This window comes from Gobio gobio (genome assembly GCF_949357685.1).
Source record: "Gobio gobio genome assembly, chromosome: 5".
In the NCBI taxonomy this organism is placed as follows: Eukaryota; Metazoa; Chordata; class Actinopteri; order Cypriniformes; family Gobionidae; genus Gobio; species Gobio gobio.
In genome coordinates this window covers 64,572,255-64,594,493 of record NC_137101.1, presented here as the reverse complement: position 1 = coordinate 64,594,493, position 22,239 = coordinate 64,572,255, and the positions used below count along the sequence as shown (strand labels likewise).

The 22,239-nt window shown below is 41.5% G+C and overlaps 1 protein-coding gene across 1 annotated transcript; it reads left to right on the top strand.

Annotated features, from left to right (window-relative positions):
* The first annotated feature begins 206 nt into the window (after positions 1–206).
* LOC307126422 (tripartite motif-containing protein 16-like protein) lies at positions 207–20,144 on the top strand. Its single transcript, XM_079816927.1, has 5 exons — positions 207–691; positions 14,576–14,809; positions 17,379–17,538; positions 18,754–18,801; positions 18,980–20,144. The coding sequence occupies exons 1-5, from the start codon at positions 227–229 to the stop codon at positions 19,498–19,500; spliced, it is 1,428 nt and encodes a 475-aa protein (XP_079673053.1). The 5' UTR covers positions 207–226; the 3' UTR covers positions 19,501–20,144.
* The last annotated feature ends 2,095 nt before the right edge of the window (positions 20,145–22,239 follow it).

The following is a 22,239-nucleotide window of genomic DNA, read 5'->3' as shown; positions in this document are numbered from 1 at the left end:
TAAACCACTTCGCCTTCTCTATATTAGAGGTCCATCAGTGTGGCAAGAAAGAGCTGTGGATCGTGTGGTGTTTTACTTCTGTGGATCGTCTGGTGTTTTACTTCAGTTGTTCCTGAGGGCGTGTTCCTGCTCATTATCTGTGGCCTTTACAGACGCGCCCTCTTTACACACGTCACTCGAGCGCTCAAGCAGGAATCAGCCCAGTTCAGGGAAACAGAAACTGAAGATGGCAGGAGCCAGAGTCTCTCAGGAGGAGTTCCTGTGTCCAGTGTGTCTGGATCTCCTGAAGGATCCAGTGGCCATTCCCTGCGGACACAGTTTCTGTAAGAGCTGTATCTCTGTCTGCTGGGGTCAGGAGGATAAGGAGGAGAAGAGCGTCTACAGCTGCCCTCAGTGCAGACAGAGCTTCAGGACAAGACCTGCTTTAGCTAGAAACACCCTCCTGGCTGAAGTGGTGGACAAGCTGAGGAAGACCACAGTGACTGAGGACCAGAAGCTGGAGAAGACCACACTGACTGAGGACCAGCTGAAGAAGACCACACTAACTGAGGACCAGCTGAAGAAGACCACACTAACTGAGGACCAGAAGCTGGAGAAGCAGCTGAAGGAGACACAGAGGTGGTTCCAGCAGAGGATCCAGCAGAGAGAGAAAGATCTTCAGCGTTTGAGAGAGGATATGGAGTCATATAAGGTGAGTTTGAGAAGCCTCAGCTAGGACTAGGGCTGCAGCTATCGATTCTAATAATAATATACAATGTACAGCATACAATATTCACAAATAGACATCCATATGTACAATAGATACGCTATATGATAAATAAATGTGTATATATACATATATATATATATATATATATACACTCACCTAAAGGATTATTAGGAACACCATACTAATACTGTGTTTGACCCCCTTTGTGACATTTATTTATATGTCAGATTTGACAAAAGCTTGAGCTGACAGTAGAGTAGCTTGTGATGGACACAGGAAATGTATAGATATTTAACAATATCTGTAAAACTTTCATCAACCAAAAAAGTTTTAATGGGTGAAATTTTAATATTATTACGGAGTTAGAACTATTCTTATTTAAATTTAATAAGTGCTCTATTTAGATCACCACAGGTAAAACCACACTACAAAACTTTTCTGACTTGGTCTTTTTTCCAGTCCAAATATCCATCCATCCATCATCTTCCGCTTACCCGGGGCCGGGTCGCGGGGGCAACAGTCTAAGTAGAGACGCCCAGACTTCCCTCTCCCTAGCCACTTCCTCCAGCTCTTCCGGGGGAACCCCGAGGCGTTCCCAGGCCAGCCGGGAGACATAGTCCCTCCAGCGTGTCCTTGGTCTTCCCCGGGGCCTCCTCCCGGTGGGACATGCCCGAAACACCTCCCTGGGAAGGCGTCCAGGAGGCATCCGAGATAGATGCCCGAGCCACCTCAGCTGGCTCCTCTCAATGTGGAGGAGCAATGGCTCTACTCTGAGCTCCTCCCGAGTGACCGAGCTTATCACCCTATCTTGTCCTTTCGGTCATGACCCACAGCTCATGACCATAGGTGAGAGTAGGAACGTAGATTGACCGGTAAATCGAGAGCTTTGCCTTGCAGCTCAGCTCCTTCTTCACCACAACAGACCGGTACATCGACCGCATTACTGCAGAAGCTGCACCGATCCGTCTGTCAATCTCCCATTCCATCCTTCCCTCACTCGTGAACAAGACCCCAAGATAGTTGAACTCCTCCACTTGAGGCAGGAACTCTCCAACCTGAAGTGGGCAATCCACCCTTTTCCTACTGAGAACCATGGCCTCAGACTTGGAGGTGCTGATTCTCATCCCAGCCGCTTCACACTCGGCTGCAAACCGTCCCAGTGCATGCTGAAGGTCCTGGTCTGAGGAAGCCAACATGACAACATCATCCGCAAAAAGCAGTGACGAAACCGCGTGGTCCCCAAACCGGACACTCTCCGGCCCTTGGCTGCGCCTAGAAATTCTGTCCATAAAAATTATGAACAGAACCGGTGACAAAGGGCAGCCCTGCCGGAGTCCAACATGCACCGGGAACAAGTCTGACTTACTGCCGGCAATGCGGACCAAGCTCCTGCTCTGGTCGTACAGGGACCGAACAGCCCTAAGCAGGGGGACCCCGGACCCCATACTCCCAGAGCAACCTCCACAGGACGCCGCGAGGGACACAGTCGAATGCCTTCTCCAAATCCACAAAACACATGTGGACTGGTTGGGCAAACTCCCATGAACTCCCCAGCACCCTGGAGAGGGTATAGAGCTGGTCCAGTGTACCACGACCGGGACGAAAACCACACTGTTCCTCCTGAATCCGAGGTTCCACTATCGGCCGAATTCTCCTCTCCAGTACCCTGGCATAGACTTTCCCGGGGAGGCTGAGAAGTGTGATCCCCCTATAGTTGGAACACACTCTCCGGTCCCCCTTCTTGAAAAGAGGGACCACCACCCCGGTCTGCCAGTCCAGAGGTACTGTCCCCAAACGCCACGCGATGCTGCAGAGGCGTGTCAGCCAAGACAGCCCCACAACATCCAGAGACTTGAGGTACTCAGGGCGGATCTCATCCACTCCCGGTGCCTTGCCACCGAGGAGCTTTTTAACCACCTCGATGACTTCAGTCCGGGTGATGGACGAGTCCACCTCAGAGTCCCCAGCCACTGCTTCCTCAACGGAAGACATGTCGGTGGGATTGAGGAGATCCTCGAAGTATTCCTTCCACCGCCCAACGATATCCCCAGTTGAGGTCAACAGGTGCCCATCTCCACTGTAAACAGTGTTGGTAGGACACTGCTTCCCCCTCCTGAGGCGTCGAACGGTTTGCCAGAATCTCTTCGAGGCCGACCGATAGTCTTTCTCCATGGCCTCACCAAACTCCTCCCAGGCCCAATTTTTTGCCTCCACGACTACCCGGGCTGCAGTCCGCTTGGCCTGCCGGTACCGGTCAGCTGCCTCCGGAGTCCCACAAGCCACCCAGGCCCGATAGGACTCCTTCTTCAGCTTGACGGCATCCCTTACTTCTGGTGTCCACCACCGGGTTCGTGGATTGCCGCCTCGACAGGCACCGGAGACCTTACGGCCACAGCTCCGAGCGGCCGCAGCGACAATGGAGGTGGAGAACATGGTCCACTCGGACTCCATATCTCCAGATATCTAAAAATATCTAAAAATTCTTAAATCAAGATGCTTTTACTAAGGAAAATTACATATTTTTTCTTGATTCCTGGGGGAAAAAATCTAAATGAATTGATTTTTTGCTTGAAACAAACTAAATTATCTGCCAATGGATTAGAAAAATAATCTTCCAAAATCTTCCTTAAAGATTCCAAACAGAAACATTATTTTTCTTACCCCATTGGCAGATATATTTGCTTGTTTTAAACAAAAACTCACTTCAATTTAATTTTCCAGAAAACAAGAAAAATTATTTAACTTATCTCGTAACATCTTGATTTAAGAATTTTTTATATATATTTAGACTAGAAACAAAAGACTTTGTCTTCTAGTATTTAGAAGACAAAAATACTAGATGACAGCATTTTTTGCAGTGCACACAAGGCATAAAGTAATACACACATTATATATATATATATAATATATATATAGATATAGAATGGTATTTAGTCTATAGACATATAAATACAAATGCACAAAACTGCAAGTTTATGACAAAAATAGTCTGCAATTTGGCCTTTATTACTCATTTAATACATGTCTACATTACAAATTAAATAAAATTAGATATTAACCTACATTTCTGACTAATTACCGGTTACAGGTGTTACCCATAGACTGTAATAATATATGGACGTAGTGTCCGTGACGTCACCCATAGGATTCTGATGAGCCGTTCTGAAGCGCAAAGTATGGACGAGATGGCCGTTGCCATCTTGGCAGCGCGTCACTCCCGGATAACAGAAAATGGGCAAAAAGGCGGGACGTGGGTGGAGCTTAAGTGACACGATGACTAACAGACAGCAGATAAATGGCTATCCACCTGTCACTCGAAGTGGCCACACCCTTAATTATGCAGAACTTTAAGGCTTTATATAATGTAAACAAATTAGTTATACAAAAATTCACCCCCCTCACAGTTGTCATGAAGGGCAAAATTAGCCGTATAGACAAAAACCACAATTTGTACCAGGCTGTAAACATGTTTTATTCTGCTGTGAAGTTGGGCATTTTAACATGGGGCTCAATGAGATTCTGCTCCCTTCTGGAGCCTGTCCCTAGCGGCCAGTCGATGAATTGCAGTTTAAAGGGTAACTAAACCCTAAACCAACTTTTTTTAGTTAATGATCTGTAATACTGGGGCTTTATTAAAGGGGCTATATGCAACTTTTTCCCCAAAATAAACGTAACAATAGCCTTTTTATTTTACCATTTATGACTCAAACATCTCCTGATGAGCATACTGACACCTTGTCCGCTCACAGTGGGTGCACCTATAAGCCTGTCTCCTATTTTTCCTATTTTCTGGCGGGTCGTCTTTTCCCGCGCTGTCTGCGGATGTGACGTCACCACCGCTGCGAGAGCGAGCAGAAAATGAGAGCAGTTCTGTTTTTTGGCCACAAGTGTCAGTCGCGAGTTTAAATTTCAGAAAAACGCATATAGCCCCTTTAATGCTGTTCATTGATTCGAGTAAATGTTTTGACATTTGAGTATAAAGTGTTTTAATTCTATAAAATATGGTGTAAAACCGCCAAAGTGCTGCCCTCTTAATGTTGAACGGTGGCTACTACAGTTGAATTTTCCTATTGGACGTTGTGGTACATCGTGATGTAGGATGGTACCTCCAACGGCTCTCCCTGCGCGAGCTCACCACGCCCTCAGAAATGTTTCCCCCAATCACACGATGAGAACGGCTTCACTCCAGTATAAACTGTCATGTTACATGAAGTAGAAACATTATGAATGAAACTCACTGATACTTGCTTTAACATTGTAATGAAGAAAATGCGGTTAAATAATGCAGTTGTCAGTACACGTCAGGCTTTTCTTGCGATATTATTGCCGCCCGTCATGTGTACAGATAATTTTCATACATGAGACGCACTTTCAAACCCTGACACGCAAGTGGTTGCCGCGGACGCAGATAGATTAGGTCAGTTCTCTTGCGCTGCTGCTTCACTAGCATCGTCGGCATCGGGAGTTAACGCAGTTTGAGCAGCGGCTCGCATTGATAAGGCTCCGGGTTTGTGTCTACAGACAATCCACCCTCCTCCACTTCAGGTGAAGGTAGGAGAATGACCGCTCTGTTGCAAAGCTGGCGTCACTCCAGTCATTCTCCATCTTTGCGACTCGCGGGTCAGACAGCTGTCAATCAATCCGTCACTGCGGATTTCAGGTGCACGCCCTCCGCTCTGCCCCGCCCTCGGTTCATCCCCTCTGTGTCCGCCGGGCTCTGCCCACTTTTCCAGCATTTTTTGAAAATTGCCAGTGGGTGGAGTTAAGCTCAGAGCAGGGGTTTAGTTACCCTTTAAAGCACTTCCGTATTGGCTTCAAGAGAAACTGCGGGAGGTTGCCGCTTGGTGTTACCACAGTAAACACACGATAAATTCGTAATGCGAATTGTTGTTTGAAAAGTATTTTGAACCGACTCAGGTGATTTGCATGTTAGTGTTGGTGATTTGCATGTTAGTGTTGTTGATTAAGTCAGCGCTGTTTAACTGGATTTAAATTAAATCAAATCACAAAGAGATTCGCAGCTCGTACCGGAGAGGAGACCTTAGCGCTGAACACTTCTCACGGGCTTCGGAAGGCTGTTTAGTGGGCGCGTGATCGAGACACTCAGCAGGTAAACACATTTGTTCAGAATCAGAGGGGTCAGAGCTCGCGAGTTGCGCAGAGCACAAGCAGCGCTGTTTCGTTCCGCTTTGGGCGCTGTTTCCTTGGCCTAAAGTCTAGTACTGCCACCTTGTGGTGACATCGTGAAACTGCATGATTTGTAAATGATCCGTGGCGGGCCACATTTAATACATTTTAATAGATGCGCTGCGGGCCGCTTGAAATTCATCCCCGGGCCGCATTTGGCCCGCGGGCCGGACTTTGGACAACCCCTGCTCTATTGGGTTGAGATCTGGTGACTGTGGGGCCATTTTAGTCCAGTGAACTCATTGTCATGTTCAAGAAACCAATTTGAAATGATTGGAGCTTTGTGACGGTGCATTATCCTGCTGGAAGTAGCCATCAGAGGATGGGGACATGGTGCTCATAAAGGGATGGACATGGGCAGAAACAATGCTCAGGTTTAAACGATGCCCAATTGGCACTAAGGGGCCTAAAGTGTGCCAAGAAAACATCCCCCACACCATTACACCACCACCACCAGCCTGCACAGTGGTAACAAGGCATGATGGATCCATGTTCTCATTCTGTTTACGCCAAATTCTGACTCTACCATCTGAATGTCTCAACAGAAATCCAGACTCATCAGACCAGGCACCATTTTTCCAGTCTTCAACTGTCCAATTTTGGTGAGCTCGATCCGCCTCAAGGTTGTGTGTGTTGTGGCTTCACAAATGCTTTGGTGCATACCTCGGTTGTAACGAGTGGTTATTTCAGTCAAAGTTGCTCTTCTATCAGCTTGAATCAGTCGGCCCATTCTCCTCTGACCTCTAGCATCAACAAGGCATTTTCTCCCACAGGACTGCCGCATACTGGATGCTTTTCCCTTTTCACACCATTCTTTGTAAACCATAGAAATGCTTGTGCGTGAAAATCCCAGTAACTAAGCAGATTGTGAAATACTCAGACCGGCCCGTCTGGCACCAAGTCAAGTCAAGTCAACTTTATTTATATAGCGCTTTTAACAATGTAGATTGTTTCAAAGCAGCTTTACAGTGTTAAACAGGAAAATAATGCAGCATAATTTTATTCAGCTGTATAGCCATTCTGGAAAAAACGCTGATGTCATCAGTTCATTTCAATTATCATACAGTGACAGTGTGGGCTTTAGATCAATAATTAGATCAGTAATTTAGTTTAAATGGTTAATTTAGTTTATTAATTAGATTTATTTCGATGTTTAGTTGAAAAATGTAGTGTCCCCAACTGAGCACGCCAAGCCAGAGGCAACAGTGGCAAGGAAACCAAAACCCCATCAGGTGACCTAATGGAGAAAAATAAACCTTGGGAGAAACCAGGCTCAGTCGGGGTGCCAGTTCTCCTCTGGCCAATTAACAAACAGCGTATGATGATTATTATTATTATTATTCTGGCAGCTTTACAGGTCAGAGGTCATAATAGATCGGAATATTCGAGGGACCGGGGGCAACATGCTGGAGACGGGTTTATTGAGGATGACACCTTTCTTTCCCATTCCGACATTCAGTGTGGAGTTCAGGAGATTGACCAGGACCACACCCCTAAATGCATTGAAGCAACTGCCATGTGATTGGTTGATTAGATAATTGCATTAATGAGAAATTGAACAGCTGTTCCTAATAATCCTTTAGGTGAGTGTATATATGTGTGTGTGTGTGTGTGTGTGTGTGTGTGTGTGTGTGTGTGTGTGTGTGTGTGTGTGTGTGTGTGTGTGTGTGTGTGTGTGTGTGTGTGTGTGTGTGTGTGTGTGTGTGTGGGCATGTTTTTGTGAAATATCAGGACACAAATGTGTATAATGACATGGGTATGACACAGGTATTACAAAAAGAGGGTGAAATATGAGGACGTTCCCCATGTCCTCACTTTTCAAAATGCTTATAAATCACACAGAAGGAGTTTTTTTTCACAGAAAGTGAACTGCACAGTCTCCTGTGAGGGCTAGGTTTAGGGGCAGGGGCAGTGTAAGGGGATAGAAAATACGGTTTGTACGGTATAAAAACCATTACGCCTATGGAATGTCCTCACATTTCACAAAAACAAACATGTGTGTGTGTGTGTGTGTGTGTGTGTGTGTGTGTGTGTGTGTGTGTGTGTGTGTGTGTGTGTGTGTGTGTGTGTGTGTGTGTGTGTGTGTGTGTGTGTGTGTGAATCTACAGTGGTTTGTGCTGAGCGATATTCTGTCCAGTATGTTATGATCAAGATGGATCAAGAGTTAAGAGTCTTATTTAATTATTTTACAAGTTCTCAAAAAATGTTGCATGTAGAGGTATAGATAAGTGTATTATCTAGAGAAATTCTGCATTATAACATTTTCTGATGTGTAATTGTTGAAATAAGATCTCCAGAAGATGCACCTCCATGCAACTATACAGTATGAGCCGACAAAGCATACTGGGGGTGTCATTACTTAATTATAATACAATTTCTAAAAAGAATCGAGCACGTAGAGGTATAGATAAGTGTATTCTCTAAAGAAAGTCTGCATTAAAACATTTTCTGATGTGTAATTGTTGAAATATGATAGATCACAGCCACAAAACTGTGCAGACTCGATTTATTGTATGAATTCATATTTTCTTAAAAAGGAGGTTGTACTTTTGTATAATATTTTGTAAAATATTTTGTTGGTATAATATTTAAGCACCAAAAACCAGTGACATACAACCACTTCTTAGCCAATAAATAATAATTAAGACAATACTGCTCTGTTATAATCATTTATTACAAACAAGAACAATTTAATATACTGAACATGTAACACAATTAACAGTCACAACCTTTTATTAAGAAACAAGTCCAAACGTCTAGTGTGAAGTCATGTTCAGAAGCCATCTGAGCGTCAGAGGGATCCAGACAACGAATCTATGGCACCAATTATAAAGAGTTGTCATCAAACTATAATGGACATGGGTTTAGCCTAAATAGACTACCGGAATATCATATTCAACTTACCTACAAATAACGGGATAATCCAGTGGTAAACCCATTATTTGTCGGCTCATATAGTTGTATGAAGGTGCATGTTCTGGAGATCATATTTCAACAATTACACATCAGAAAATGTTGTAATGCAGAATTCCTTTAGATAAGACACTTATCTATACCTCTACATTGTTGTTTTTTTGAGAACTAACCACAGTATACTTTGTATATATATATATATATATATATATATATGGTTGTATGGTTAATCTGTCTGATTTCCCGATTTGATTCGATTACGATTATTGAAGTCCCGATTCGATTACAGTCGATTTTCAATTATTAACGATTCTCGATTAGCGATTATTGATTTTCCATTTCACAACAGTAAACGAAAATACACTACAAAGTGATTGCAGTATAAAAAAAGTCAGCTACTGAATTACTTATCTCTTTTATTGAGTAACAACAACTCAAAGCACTTGTCGTGTAGTTACACAGAAATGAATACATCACATTGTGTTGTGACTCATCAAGTTGAACTAAACAATAACAAATAAATGAAAGGCTTATTTCCTTCAGGAAGTAGATCAGAACCAACATACTGTAGAAATCGGACAATTTTCTTCTAGAAAGACAACGTGTTCAGGTGGAGGAAGACTGCAGGTTGCAGTCGAAACATGTCAAGGTAAAGAAGACGTTTTTTCTCCACCTAAACACCTTGTCTTTCTAGAAGAAAATTGTCCAATTTAATCCTTAAGAAGACAAAATGAACATTTTTGAACAACTTACTGTAGCCTCAGCTTATATACTGTACTGTAGAACACAGTGACAAAATGCAACACACTAACTTGTGAGCAATCAAGTTGTACTAAACATTCATAGCTCTGGAATGACCAGATTCTTACGGAGGAAGACCAGCTGGTCCACATGTTGGGGCGTGAGTGTGCTCCGTTGTGCTGACACAATGTCTCCCGCAGCGGAGAACACTCTCTCTGCAGCAACGCTCGTACCTGGGATACATAAATATCGTTTGGCCAGGTTAGCTAGGAGAGGATACACATGATGGTTGGTGCTCCACCGCTCAAGGGGGTCATCGGTGAGAGGAAGTGAAGGGGGCTTCAGATACATGCGAACCTCTTCCTCAGCCCTGGTGTGTGCTGACTTGGGCTCTGCTATGGTGACAGCAACATTAAATGATTGGCCCAGCAGTGCAGTCAGAGAAGATGGTCTTGAGGTAGAGGGCGGCGAAGGGCCATCTTCATCCAGCTTCAGGGCTTCGCCGCAAACCTTCTGAACTGCATCATCCTCCTCACCGTCATCATGCCCCTCAGCCATGTCATCACCTTCCCCCTCAGGGACTTCAGCCTCTTGCCTCATCACCTAACACAGGGAAGCAGTGAATTAAGACACAAAGCATACAAAGAACACAACTGATACAAAGCATTCTATTAATCAGATAAAATAATAATAATCAGAAAAAGTAGAATTATTAATATCAAGAGAGAATACCTCGAGGGATGATGCAGCCTCTGTAGTCACTCTGCTGTATGTCTCCACTTTTTCATCCTCTGAAAGGAATGGGAGAGCTTTAAAGCGAGGATCCAGGCAAGATGCTGTATGAAGTGTGTGGCTCTCTTTTGTAGATGTGTATCTCTTCCTCAAATCTTTCCGGATGGCATGCTTGATTTCCCGGGTCATCAGATCATCCTCTGGTGCAGGGGTGAAGTCGGCCAGGAGCTGTGTGTGTAGTGGGGCGATGATTGAGAGAGTAGGCATGCTTTCCTCAGACATTGTGGTAGTGGCCAATTTCATGGGCTTGAGGGTCTTCACAAGGTGTTCAGCGCCGGACACGTCTCCCTCACTCAGTGTGCAGATGTCATGCGCACCTTTCCTCACCTGTAAGGATGATGGGAATTGAGAACAGGAAAAGTTCAAATAAAGGAATTAACACTGTATGCTATAAGAGTTCTCCATTCACGCCAACACAACGACTCACAGTCATTTAGACCGTCTCAAACTACACATGCACCAGTGCCTCCTCAAGGCTGTCGTGTCAAATTGACAAACAAAACTAAAGACATTTTCTGTATATATATATATATATATATATAAAAAAAAATTTATTTAATTTTTTTTAGTTAGTTTTGTGTGTACACAATATCATATTTTTATTCTAAAGTCTAGTTTTTTTTTATTTCAATTAACTAAAATATTTTTCAAACCTTGGCTTGCTACTACACTAGGTCTGATTAAATCTTAAATCCAATACTTACTTGAGGGGAGAGGAGCGCAGCGCAGATGGCAGGCTGCTTTTCAAGGAACCGATTAACCATGTCAAAGCCACTATTCCACCTTGTTGGAGCATCTGTCTTCAGTTTGTGTTTAGGCAGTTCTGGTAAAATTAAAAAAGAAGAAGAAAAGCTAATTACTAGTAGCCTATATAAGGAATTATATTTTTAAATAGCCTACTGGTAATTTAGAAAATAATAAAAAGCTTGCTTTGAATGCAACAGTTAAAATAGATTCACTTCTATTACAAAGGTAAATATTTTATTTTTTTAATTAACTTTAAGCCTTTTGCTTACCGAGTAGGGCCTGCTTTTGTTCCAGCACATGACTGGCTGTGCTGCTGCGGTGGAAGAAGGCGGTGATCCGTCTGACTCGGCCCAACAGTCGGGCTACAGCGGGCAACTTCAGCGCTCGTTGGCAGGCGAGGTTTAGGGTGTGAGCGTAACAACGGACATGTAGAAAGTTGCCAAGCTCTGCAGCCACGTTCATATTTGAAGCGTTGTCGGTGACTAGAACCAGGTCGTGTGTCTCTATCCCCCACTCGTCCGCCACAGATTTGAGAAACTCGCAAATATTTGCACCCGTGTGGCTATCATCCATAGCTCTCGTCTGAAGCACGTATGAAATTAGCTTCCACTCACTGTTGACATGATGAGCTGTAACGGTCACATATGAGACGGTGGCTCTGGAGGTCCAGGCTTCGCAAGTTATTGCTACCCTGGGAGCAGACTTGAGGGACATTTGCACTAAAAACTTTGTCTCCTTGTAAAGAATAGGAATCGACTTGTGTGTAAAAAAGCTCCGGGATGGTATAACATACCTTGGCTCCATACTGTGGACCATGTAGCGGAAGCCTTGGTTTTCCACCACACTGTATGGCCTCATATCTTTAGCTATAAAATAAGATATCGACGTTGTGATTTTCTTAGCTCTCTCCGATCCCGGGGCCAATTTTGTCACATCGTGGAGAGTACGCTGATTCGGTGGGATGACGGGCTTCAGGCGGTCGTCTTTAACCCACCCTGCCTCATCTGGATGAAAGCGGGAAATGTGGGCCCTCAAGTTGCTCGTATTGTGGCAGTACTTCAGTTTAGCGTGGCAATGTCGACAGACGGCATGCGTTTTATCAACATGTTTAGAGCTCCTGCCATGAAAACCAAAATGAATCCACACGCTTGCTTTGAGCCCAGATGGAGCTGGGTGGATCGGTTGGTTGCTCGTTCCTGGTTCTTCCATTTTACACACCTGCTCTGGCTGCCGTTACACGCGCTTGCTAACTGGAACTGGGCGCGTTCGTGACGTTTTTTTTTTTTTTTAGATAAATAAAAAAATCTTTTTTTGAAAATGTAATTATCGATTCATACTCGTCCATAATATACTCACGATTAATCGATAATCGATTTTTTTTCACCACCCCTAATATATATATATATATACACACACACACACACATATCCTGTTAGTACAAAGCATTATGACATACTATTCTCAGTTTCAGACATAATGTTTCTCCATACTTTAAAAAGACATTTAGTAAGAAATAAAGATTAAATACAAAAGTACAGATACATTTGCCACATAGCGTACACCTTTATTAAACAACATTTAACAGGAGCATATATTTTTACAGTTTAATGAAAATGCTGCCCAATTCACAACCTCATATGTCTGTAACTACTGTTCCTTTGAAAAACAAGGCCAAAAGCAATGAAGGGCGGGGTTAACAACCATTACAATCCTTTAAGGTGGAACGGATAGTTAGGCGAATAAGGAGCTGGAGTCAGCCTCGTGCTGTAAAATGATCAAGCATTTGGCTTTTATTAAAAAAACTGAGTATTGATTCCAACTCCAACATTTGGCTCCAAAACTAAGCCTATTTATTGCAATTTTTACCCATTTAGTGTTTATAAGTGCCAGTGCCAACAATTATATAACAATACAGTTAAGTCAACTTACTTTAAAACATGTATAACATGTAAAACTATGAATACAAACTTACATAGTAAAGGCCATTTGGCCTTAGTTTTGTCCTCTTGATACAACATTACAAAAAAAGGATTGCACCTTCTGCAAATTACCCACCTGAGAACAAAAATAAACGAATATAAAATATCAAGCCAAACAGGTACACAATGTATACAATTTATAAAAAATATGTATGTAAATAAAACAATTCTAAATAAGAATCAGACTTTTTCAGCTGTAATCTCAAAGCAAACATCAAAATGTACCTAGATGAGGTAAAGAGTGAGTGTGAGAGAGATTTCAGATGCTACAAGAGCTTCCAGTTGCAGTGGAGAAGCGTCATCATATCCACATGCTCAGCCCTTAGGCTTGCCCTGCGTTTGAGGCAATGTTCCAGCAGCAGAAAACAAGCGCTCTGAGGGTGATGGGGATGTTGCTGGGATCCCCAAGAAAGACTTTGCCAGCTGTGCCAAGGTTGGATATCTTGCTTGATTTATTCTCCACCATGGCAGTGGATTCTCCTTCTTGGACTCCAAGACCTCCCGTCCTTCATCTGCTCATCCTCTGATGATGATCCCAGAAAACTCTTCTGATGTGATCTACCTGTAGTGTGTGTAGCTGATGTGGTGGCAGTGGCTTCCTCTACCCTTACGTGTGTCTGTTTTGAGTCCTTTCTGGCAGCTAGTGCCATTGATTGAATACTAGTTTGGACCTTCAACACCTCTTCAGCAGGCAAGAACTTCCATTTTCTAAACCTGGGGTCCAAAGCAGCAGCCAGAAGGACAGGGTTGGGTATTCATACAGCCCTTGCCACCTCTCTGTGATCTGACAACTAGCAATTGTTTTTGAGTGTGCTCTGCACAACTACATTTAAAGTATGCCCTGCACATCTCACAGAAGCCCACCCATGCCTCTCTCTAAGAGTTGCCACCACATTGGCCCCATTGTCATGGACAGCTGCCTTTACCTTTTCAAGTGGAATCTCAAATTTGGCAGTTGTCTCCTCTAGCCAGTCTGCAATGTTGGCTGCAGTGTGTCTCTCTTCTAGGGGCAATATGGTTAGGGAGAGGGACTTCATCTCCCAATCTTCCCCCAGAAGTGGCATGTCACCCCCAGGTAGGCCTCTGTTGCCACACTGGTCCAAATGCTTTAGGACGGCTTTCAATGTCTCTGTGTTTCTTCTCCATCAGTTGTGTGAAAAATGTTCTTGATGGCAGGTTGTATTTTGGATTGAAAGTTGAGATCATGGGTTGCCAGGTTTTCACAACAAAACTCGCCCAATTGCTACTCAAAACTAGCCCAAAACAAACCCAATTGCGTTTCAGGGGGGTTCCCCCGGTAAAAATTGCGTTTGGGGGGTAAAATGTGTTTTTTTTGGGCAAAAATTTGCATTCCCGGGGCTAAATATCACATTATTGGGGTCGCTTCAACCCACGGACATAAAAAACAGCAGAATTGGCAACAATGGTGAAGGGCTTCTTTTTTTAGGCTATATTCACTATACCCGCTGAAGCCATCACTGTGTGATTGTGTTGTGTGTCTGAACAGCATTCTGCGCTGGCAGCCGTGCAGGAAAGCCAGAGGATCTTCACTCAACTGATCCGCTGCATTGAGAGAAGCTGCTCTGAGGTCAGCCAGCGGATCAGAGATCAGGAACAGTCTGCAGTGAGTCGAGCTGAAGGAGGACTGGAGCGACTGGAGCAGGAGATCAATGACCTGAGGGAGAGAGACGCTGAGCTGCAGCGGCTTTCACAAACAGAGGATCACACTCATTTCCTGCAGGTAACAGATCCAGTGGACTTGAGGGAGGAGTTCCTGCTGGGACAGGAGACCAAATGACAAAGGCTTCACCACAGCAGAAAGACACGTGCTTTATATTGTCGCCTTTGGGGACACTAAATATTCAACTATATTACTGATCAGCTCATTTCAATGATCATAAACTCATAATAGTCAGATAAAAAGTCAAAAATATGACATGCTAAGTCATAATTATAAGATAAAATGTTGAAAATATGATTTTAAAAGTCCTCATTATTAGATAAAGTCTAAAATCTGACATGCTAAGTCATAATTATTAGAGAAAATGTTGAAAATATGATTTTAAAAGTCCTCATTATTAGATAAAGTCTAAAATCTTACATGCTAAGTCATAATTATTAGACAAAATGTTGAAAATATGATTTTAAAAGTCCTCATTATTAGAGGAAATGTGGAAAGAGCTTTGGGTGTCCATTGCTCTGTTAAAAGAGCTAGAAATGCAGTCCATTTACCATCATTACTAGAGGAAATGTGGAAAATATGATTTTAAAAGTCCTAATTATTAGATAAAGTCTAAAATATGACATGCTAAGTCATAATTATTAGATAAAAGGTTGAAAATATGATTTTAAAAGTTCTCATTATTAGATAAAGTCTAAAATACAACATGCTAAGTCATAATTATTAGAGAAAATGCTGAAAATATGATTTTAAAAGTCCTCATTATTAGATAAAGTCTAAAATCTGACATGCTAAGTCATAATTATTAGACAAAATGTTGAAAATATGATTTTAAAAGTCCTCATTATTAGAGGAAATGTGGAAAGAGCTTTGGGTGGCCATTGCTCTGTTAAAAGAGCTAGAAATGCAGTCCATTTACCATCATTACTAGAGGAAATGTGGAAAATATGATTTTAAAAGTCCTCATTATTAGATAAAGTCTAAAATACGACATGCTAAGCCATAATTGTTAGATAAAATGTTGAAAATATGATTTTAAAAGTCCTCATTATTAGATAAAGTCAAAAATATGACATGCTATGTCATAATTATTAGAGAAAATGTTGAAAATATGATTTTAAAAGTCCTCATTACTAGGTAAAAGTCAAAAATACGACATGCTAAGCCATAATTATTAGATAAAATGTTGAAAATATGATTTTAAAAGTCCTCATTATTAGGTAAAAGTCCAAAATACGACATGCTAAGCCATAATTATTAGATAAAATGTTGAAAATATGATTTTAAAAGTCCTCATTATTAGATAAAGTCAAAAATATGACATGCTAAGTCATAATTATAAGAGAAAATGTTGAAAATATGATTTTAAAAGTCCTCATTATTAGATAAAGTCAAAAATATGACATGCTATGTCATAATTATTAGAGAAAATGTTGAAAATATGATTTTAAAAGTCCTCATTATTAGGAAAAAGTCAAAAATACAACATGCTAAGTCATAATTATTAGAGAAAATGTTGAAAATCTGATTTTAAGTCATAATAGTGTAACAACCTTCACCACACAAAGTAGTTTTAACAACCTTTTGGCCACGTTATTAAAACGTTGTTAGAAGGTTGTGTACGTTGTGTCAACGTTCTGTGTCTGCTGGGTCAATGCTTGGAAATGTCCATTCACAGCAAGCAATATTTAGCCAGTGAATCATTTAAATGAAGTTACTGTACTAATAAAAACAATATCATCTAACACATAAACATTGTGAATATGAATAAGATAAGATACTAAGAGACTGTAAGATACTAGGTGAATTAAGTTTTATGTGCATACCCTAAAAAAAAAGCTTAAATCTGAACCTAGATTTCAGAATCAGCACTTTGACATTTGCAGTAGGCCTCACAATTTTAATAAGCAGGGATATTTTTTTGACTTCAAATAAATAACCCTTTACGAGCTTGGGACGTTTGCGTTGTAAGAATGTACCTTGAGAATTCAGATATCCAAATGCTGACTAGCTAGTTAATGTTTACTCATTGAAATCACTTTTTATGACGTCATGAGCAATTCAGTTCTTTATTATTAGCAATAATTGTGTAATCATTGATGCCGTCTCAACTATTGCTGCAGTTGAATGTGTCAACATGGACGTAGCTGGGCGTAGTTGTGCCTGGTCGTGGGTTTAATTGGTGCAACAGGTGAGAATATTTATCAGAAGGCTGGACATAGCTAAGCCCAGCGTAGAGCTTACACCCAACTTTCTACACCCAAAACACCACTATCACCACAAACACTTCACTACATTTCTGCCTTTATTTCTACTTAATGTTTCTTTCTGATCACCAGAGAGGAATAGAGAAGGAAACTAATTTTTTAGGAAACATTTTTTTTTATTTTGCCTGAAGGAACAACAAGCATTTCTCAATCATTGACCTTAGTTTGTAGGAGAGAATTGAGGTGGGGAGGTGCTGTTCCACTGGTAGTTGTGAAAGCCAGCATTTAAACCTTTCATTTGATTCTGGCCACAACCGGGAGCCAGTGTAGTAAGATCAGAAGGGGTCTAACATGAGTTATCTTAGGCTGGTTGAAGACGCTGAAGTGTGGAGGTAATGAGTTTTGATCTGTGTTTTCTGTAGAGGTTCCAGTCTCTCTCAGCACTTCCTGAATCTACAGAAGTACCCAACATCCCCTTCAGTTCTCTCTTCTCTTTTGATGGCCTGAGAGAATCGGTCCGTCAGCTGGGAGAGAAACTGGAGGATTTCTGCAAAGAGGAGATCAAAAAGATCTCTGAGAGAGGTAAAGTCCTGGAGATTCATCTGCTCTCAGAAATTAGTCCTCCATCACCTCACATCATATTAGAAATGTCTTAGGAAGAGATGCTTTGACATGTGAATTACTGTCAGGTTGTGTTAGAAAAGAAGACCCAAACATGCAGTCATGCAGAACACAACATTATTTAGGGTAAATATCTGAAAGACGAGACCAGATCACACTCCAACCAGCAGGGCACAGACTAAAGGGGGTTAAGGGGTCAAAAAGCCAGGTAGACAGACAACAGTGCACAGATCATCTCAGGACAGAAGTCAGCAGTAAGCAAGGGTCTGTACCAGTGTGTGGTCCAAACCAGAGGTCAGAGCAGGAGCCAGGCACAAAACCAGCCAGGTGAAGCAGCACGGACCGCAATGTAAAGACAGACCAAAGTCAGGGGCAAACAAAACTCACAAAGACAATATCAATAAACACACACACACGAAGTGGGAAGGACACACAATAAATAGGAAGGAGATGAGAAACAGGTGACCACAATTACCAAAATTAAGACTGGACAGGGGCTAAACGAGAAGTGTGTTAAAGTGGGGGGGAAGAGGCAGGACAAGGGAACCACCTGGCCAACAGATGAAGCCATGTGCTGAAACACAAGAAATAGGCCAGGGGTGTCCAATCCTGCTCCCGGACGGCCACTGTCCTGATGAGTTTAGCTCCAACCCTAATCAAGTTCCTGGCAGGTGTGTTGAGGCAAGTTGGAGCTAAACTCTGTCCCTCCAGGACCAACTTTGGACACCCCTGACATAGGCTATGTTCAGACGGCCAGCAAAAATCAGGTTTTGTTGCATATCCAGATTTTATCCAGATGGGTTTTTGAATGTCTGGACAGCAAATCACATTTAGAGGTGGTTTGAAATGCAATTTCAATCAGATTTATACAGATGCGTGACACTCTGGCTGCTCAAGTTGGATTTCAAAGTATCTTTTGATTACACAATATATCCCAGTCTGCAATGAAAGTGCATCATCTCGCTCTCCAAATAAGCGCCCTGTTGAGTCAGCCATGGAGTTTTCCTGATCTTATTTGATTACTTGCGATTAATGATGCGGACAGTCTGCCTGAAAAGATCTGATTTGCCTGCGGTCTGAACATATTGCCATAGATACACAAAACAAAGACAATTTGGACAGGACTGCCAAGGCAGAACGAGGCCTGACAATGACATGTCCGTTTGTTTTCCGCAGTCACATGCACCAACACTGTTCCCAAGACCAGGAACGACTTCATACAATGTAAGTCACTAAGAAAACACTCGTGTTCTTCCTGTAGAAGGTGTAAGAAGACATGATAAGAGTTTTATAATTGATCATGCAGATGATGATTTCACAGGAAGTCTGGTAAACACTGAGACCATGAAGAGTTCAGCTACAGTTTATAATTCCTGATTCTTAAGAGTTTCATCTCCTTCAGGTTCCCATCGGATCACTCCAGACCCAAATACAACGAACAAACGCCTCCATCTGTCTGAGAAGAACAAAGTGATTACTCATGCCTACATAGAGCAGCCCTATCCTGATCATCCAGACAGATTTGTTGTTTGGGAGCAGGTGTTGTGTAGAGAGAGTGTGTGTGGACGCTCTTACTGGGAGATTGAGTGGAGTGGACGTGTGTCTATATCAGTGTCATATCAGAGCATCAGCCGGACGGGGTGGGGTAATGAGTGCTTGTTTGGGTGCAATGATCAGTCCTGGAGTTTAGATTGCTCTCCTGACAGTTACACATTCAGACACAATAGCATAGAGTCTGTTCTTCCTGTAAAGCCCATCAGCCGTAGAGTAGGAGTGTATGTGGATCCCAGTGCAGGAACTCTGTCCTTCTACAGCGTCTCTGGAGACACAATGAGCCTCATACACACAGTCCAGACCACATTCACTCACACACTCTATCCTGGGTTTAGTGTTCCTCTAGGATCATCAGTGAAACTGAGTTGATGAATCAGAATAGACTGATGAGAGATTCTACCCATAATGCTTTGAGCTCATGATAAATCAGTCTCTTCAGGATTGCTGGAAGAGCTGCTCCCTGTAGCGAAAGACTCATGTCCTCTATCTCATGTCCTGAGAACCTTCACTCTTCCTGTCCTGTTTCCCCTGTAGGCCAAACAATCTCTTGCCACAATCACCAATCGGCCGCCCATGATCCTAATCATTGCACTCATCAGCTCCTCTTCTTAAGCACATGCACACATTCTGTAGGAAACATACTTCTTACCTGCTCTACTCACCTTGCTGGAATCCCCTTTGTCGATTCCAGCGATCTTCTACATTTGCTCCAAGCTATCTCCCGTGAATTCAACTACTCATCTGAATACTTACCTGTACTTACCTCCAACATCTCAACTGCTTCTCTGTGTGTGTGTATCCTCTGCTGTCCTGGTAAAGACAACCTAGTTAATCATCCATCATCTTCTCACTGTCTACTCTCGATCAACACAACTCTCTCTGTATCTGGGTTCACTTACACCTCTGTGTTCTCAGTCTGATATATCCCTGACACTTCTGTTGTCTAAAATATGTATATTTTTTAAAAGTTGTCTGCTCAATTATACTCCTTTCTGCAAAAAAAAATGGCATGTAAACAAACATAGTTTATTTAAAGAACAATCTGACCTAACGCCTGTAAAGTCTGGGGTACCACAGGTATTTGTGTTAGGTCCTCTGCTGTTCTCACTATACACGCTGCCCCTATGTTATAAGAAAACATTGGGTTTCCACTCTTATGCCAATGATACTCCACTATATATTTCTTCTACACCAGCACTTTCACAATTATCCAAGTGAACTCTTTCCCTGCCAGCATTTCTTTTAAATGTTGCCAGCCAACGCCAGCATTTTTGATCATTTTCACTGAAATGTGATGGTCCCAGAATATTTTGATGAATGAATATCTAAACATACAATAGATCAACAAAAAAGAGCTCTGTTTTTAAACAACAAAAACATTTTATTCTAGCTTCATGCATACCTTTTTTTTATCAACAGTTAAAATGTGCTTTTTTATGAAACCTACCCACAATTTAGAGATAGCCCTCGCTGCAGACTCGTATAGACGTGACGTATAGACGTATTGCACGGTTTTTAAAACGCATGCCATAACGTGGTGACTTGAGTTAGGCGGTGATATCACGTGTTTTGACGTCTTGTATGACATCCCACGTCTTTAAAACGCATGCGAAAATTAATCGAAATCGAACCGCAATCGCTATTTGGGTTATGTGCGATTATGAAAGCGCAAAGGCTGCGATTTTAATTAAATAAATGAATGCCCAGCGTGTCAGTGATCAGTGCGAGTTTGAGTTTGATTATAATGTGCGTTTGAAAAAGCACCACATGTCAAACATCTTCACAAACTAGTAATGCGAAGCGTTCATAAACCTGTTCAACAAACTACGTTTAATAACCCGTTTTAACTCCCTTCATATCATCAGTCGAGTGTTTGTGAGCTGATGTGGCTTCTCTTCACAGAATGAGGCAGACAATCAGCACTGAATACTTTATTATTATGAAAATACCCGAGAAGGCTTGAAGAACTCAAATACACCATATCTTGATGCAGTCGTGTTTATTGTTGTCATATTTAATTAAAGCGTTTCTTTTTATTCAGCTCTGCTAACTTACACTGCGCTAGCTTCACACACATTAGGGATTTCCTGACTGTATTACTTCTATGAGGGAAATGTGGAGTTTCTGCTCGAGGGCGCCCTCTGGCTTCCAGTATGAATGAAACTTTTTGGTAACAAATAATACTTCTCTCTAAATTTATATGACAATACATATGTTTTTCTTCAATGTACAGGAGATTTTATCCCCACAGTGGATGCAAAAAAGGCTCATATTTCATATTAAAGACATAGACTTTAAGAATTTGATATCACAAATAAAAAGCACAGATTTTTATAATAATAATATAATTTTTTACAATTAATCCTTAGACCTTTCTAACGATTTTTAGTCATAGGCTGTCTGCATATTAACAGGTACAAGTTTTCTGTAAAATATAAATATTATTATTATTATATTGTTATATTTATTTTTAAATACTCTTTGTTATTTTAACAGTAATATTAATGTAATTGTAATAGTAATAGTAATATTAATGTTTTTGTAATAGTAATATTTCTTCTTTTGTTAAATATATTTTATTTAGCAATTATAATAATAATTATTATTAGTCATATTAATATATAAACACAAAATGTTATATACATACTTTTCATTTGTAAAAATTTTAATCGCAATTTTAACCAGAATAATCGCAATTCGATATTTTCCCCAAATCGTACAGCCCTAGATTTCCAGACTATTGTCCCTATTTCGTTTTCTAAATATAAAATTAATAATTTCTAAATGTATATAATAAATATATAATATATTGGATCAGTCTGCCAGCGCTGGCGATGGTTTTTACTCTTGATCTGCTGGAGTTTAGGTCTGCAGTGATTGGTTGTGACGTTGTTAGGCGGGAGTTGCCATCACAGCGCCCCTGCCTCAAACTGCTTGACTAAAAACACCTGGAACGTTGGCCTTGATTTTTATTTTTACTTGATTCTTTGATGTTTTCCGAGGGCTGGCTTGCCAATCCTAAATATAAAGCCTGGTTAGCAAAGATTTGAAATTTACAAAGAGAGCTATTTGCAAACTTTGTGTCAAATCATTTGACTTCTCCAACAT

Coding starts and splice junctions, on each gene's coding strand:
- LOC307126422 (XM_079816927.1), top strand. CDS start 227: ATGGCAGGAGCCAGAGTCTCTCAGGAGGAGTTCCTGTGTCCAGTGTGT. Junction 17,539..18,753: donor CAAAAAGATCTCTGAGAGAG/GTAAAGTCCTGG, acceptor TGTTTTCCGCAG/TCACATGCACCAACACTGTT. Junction 18,802..18,979: donor CAGGAACGACTTCATACAAT/GTAAGTCACTAA, acceptor CATCTCCTTCAG/GTTCCCATCGGATCACTCCA.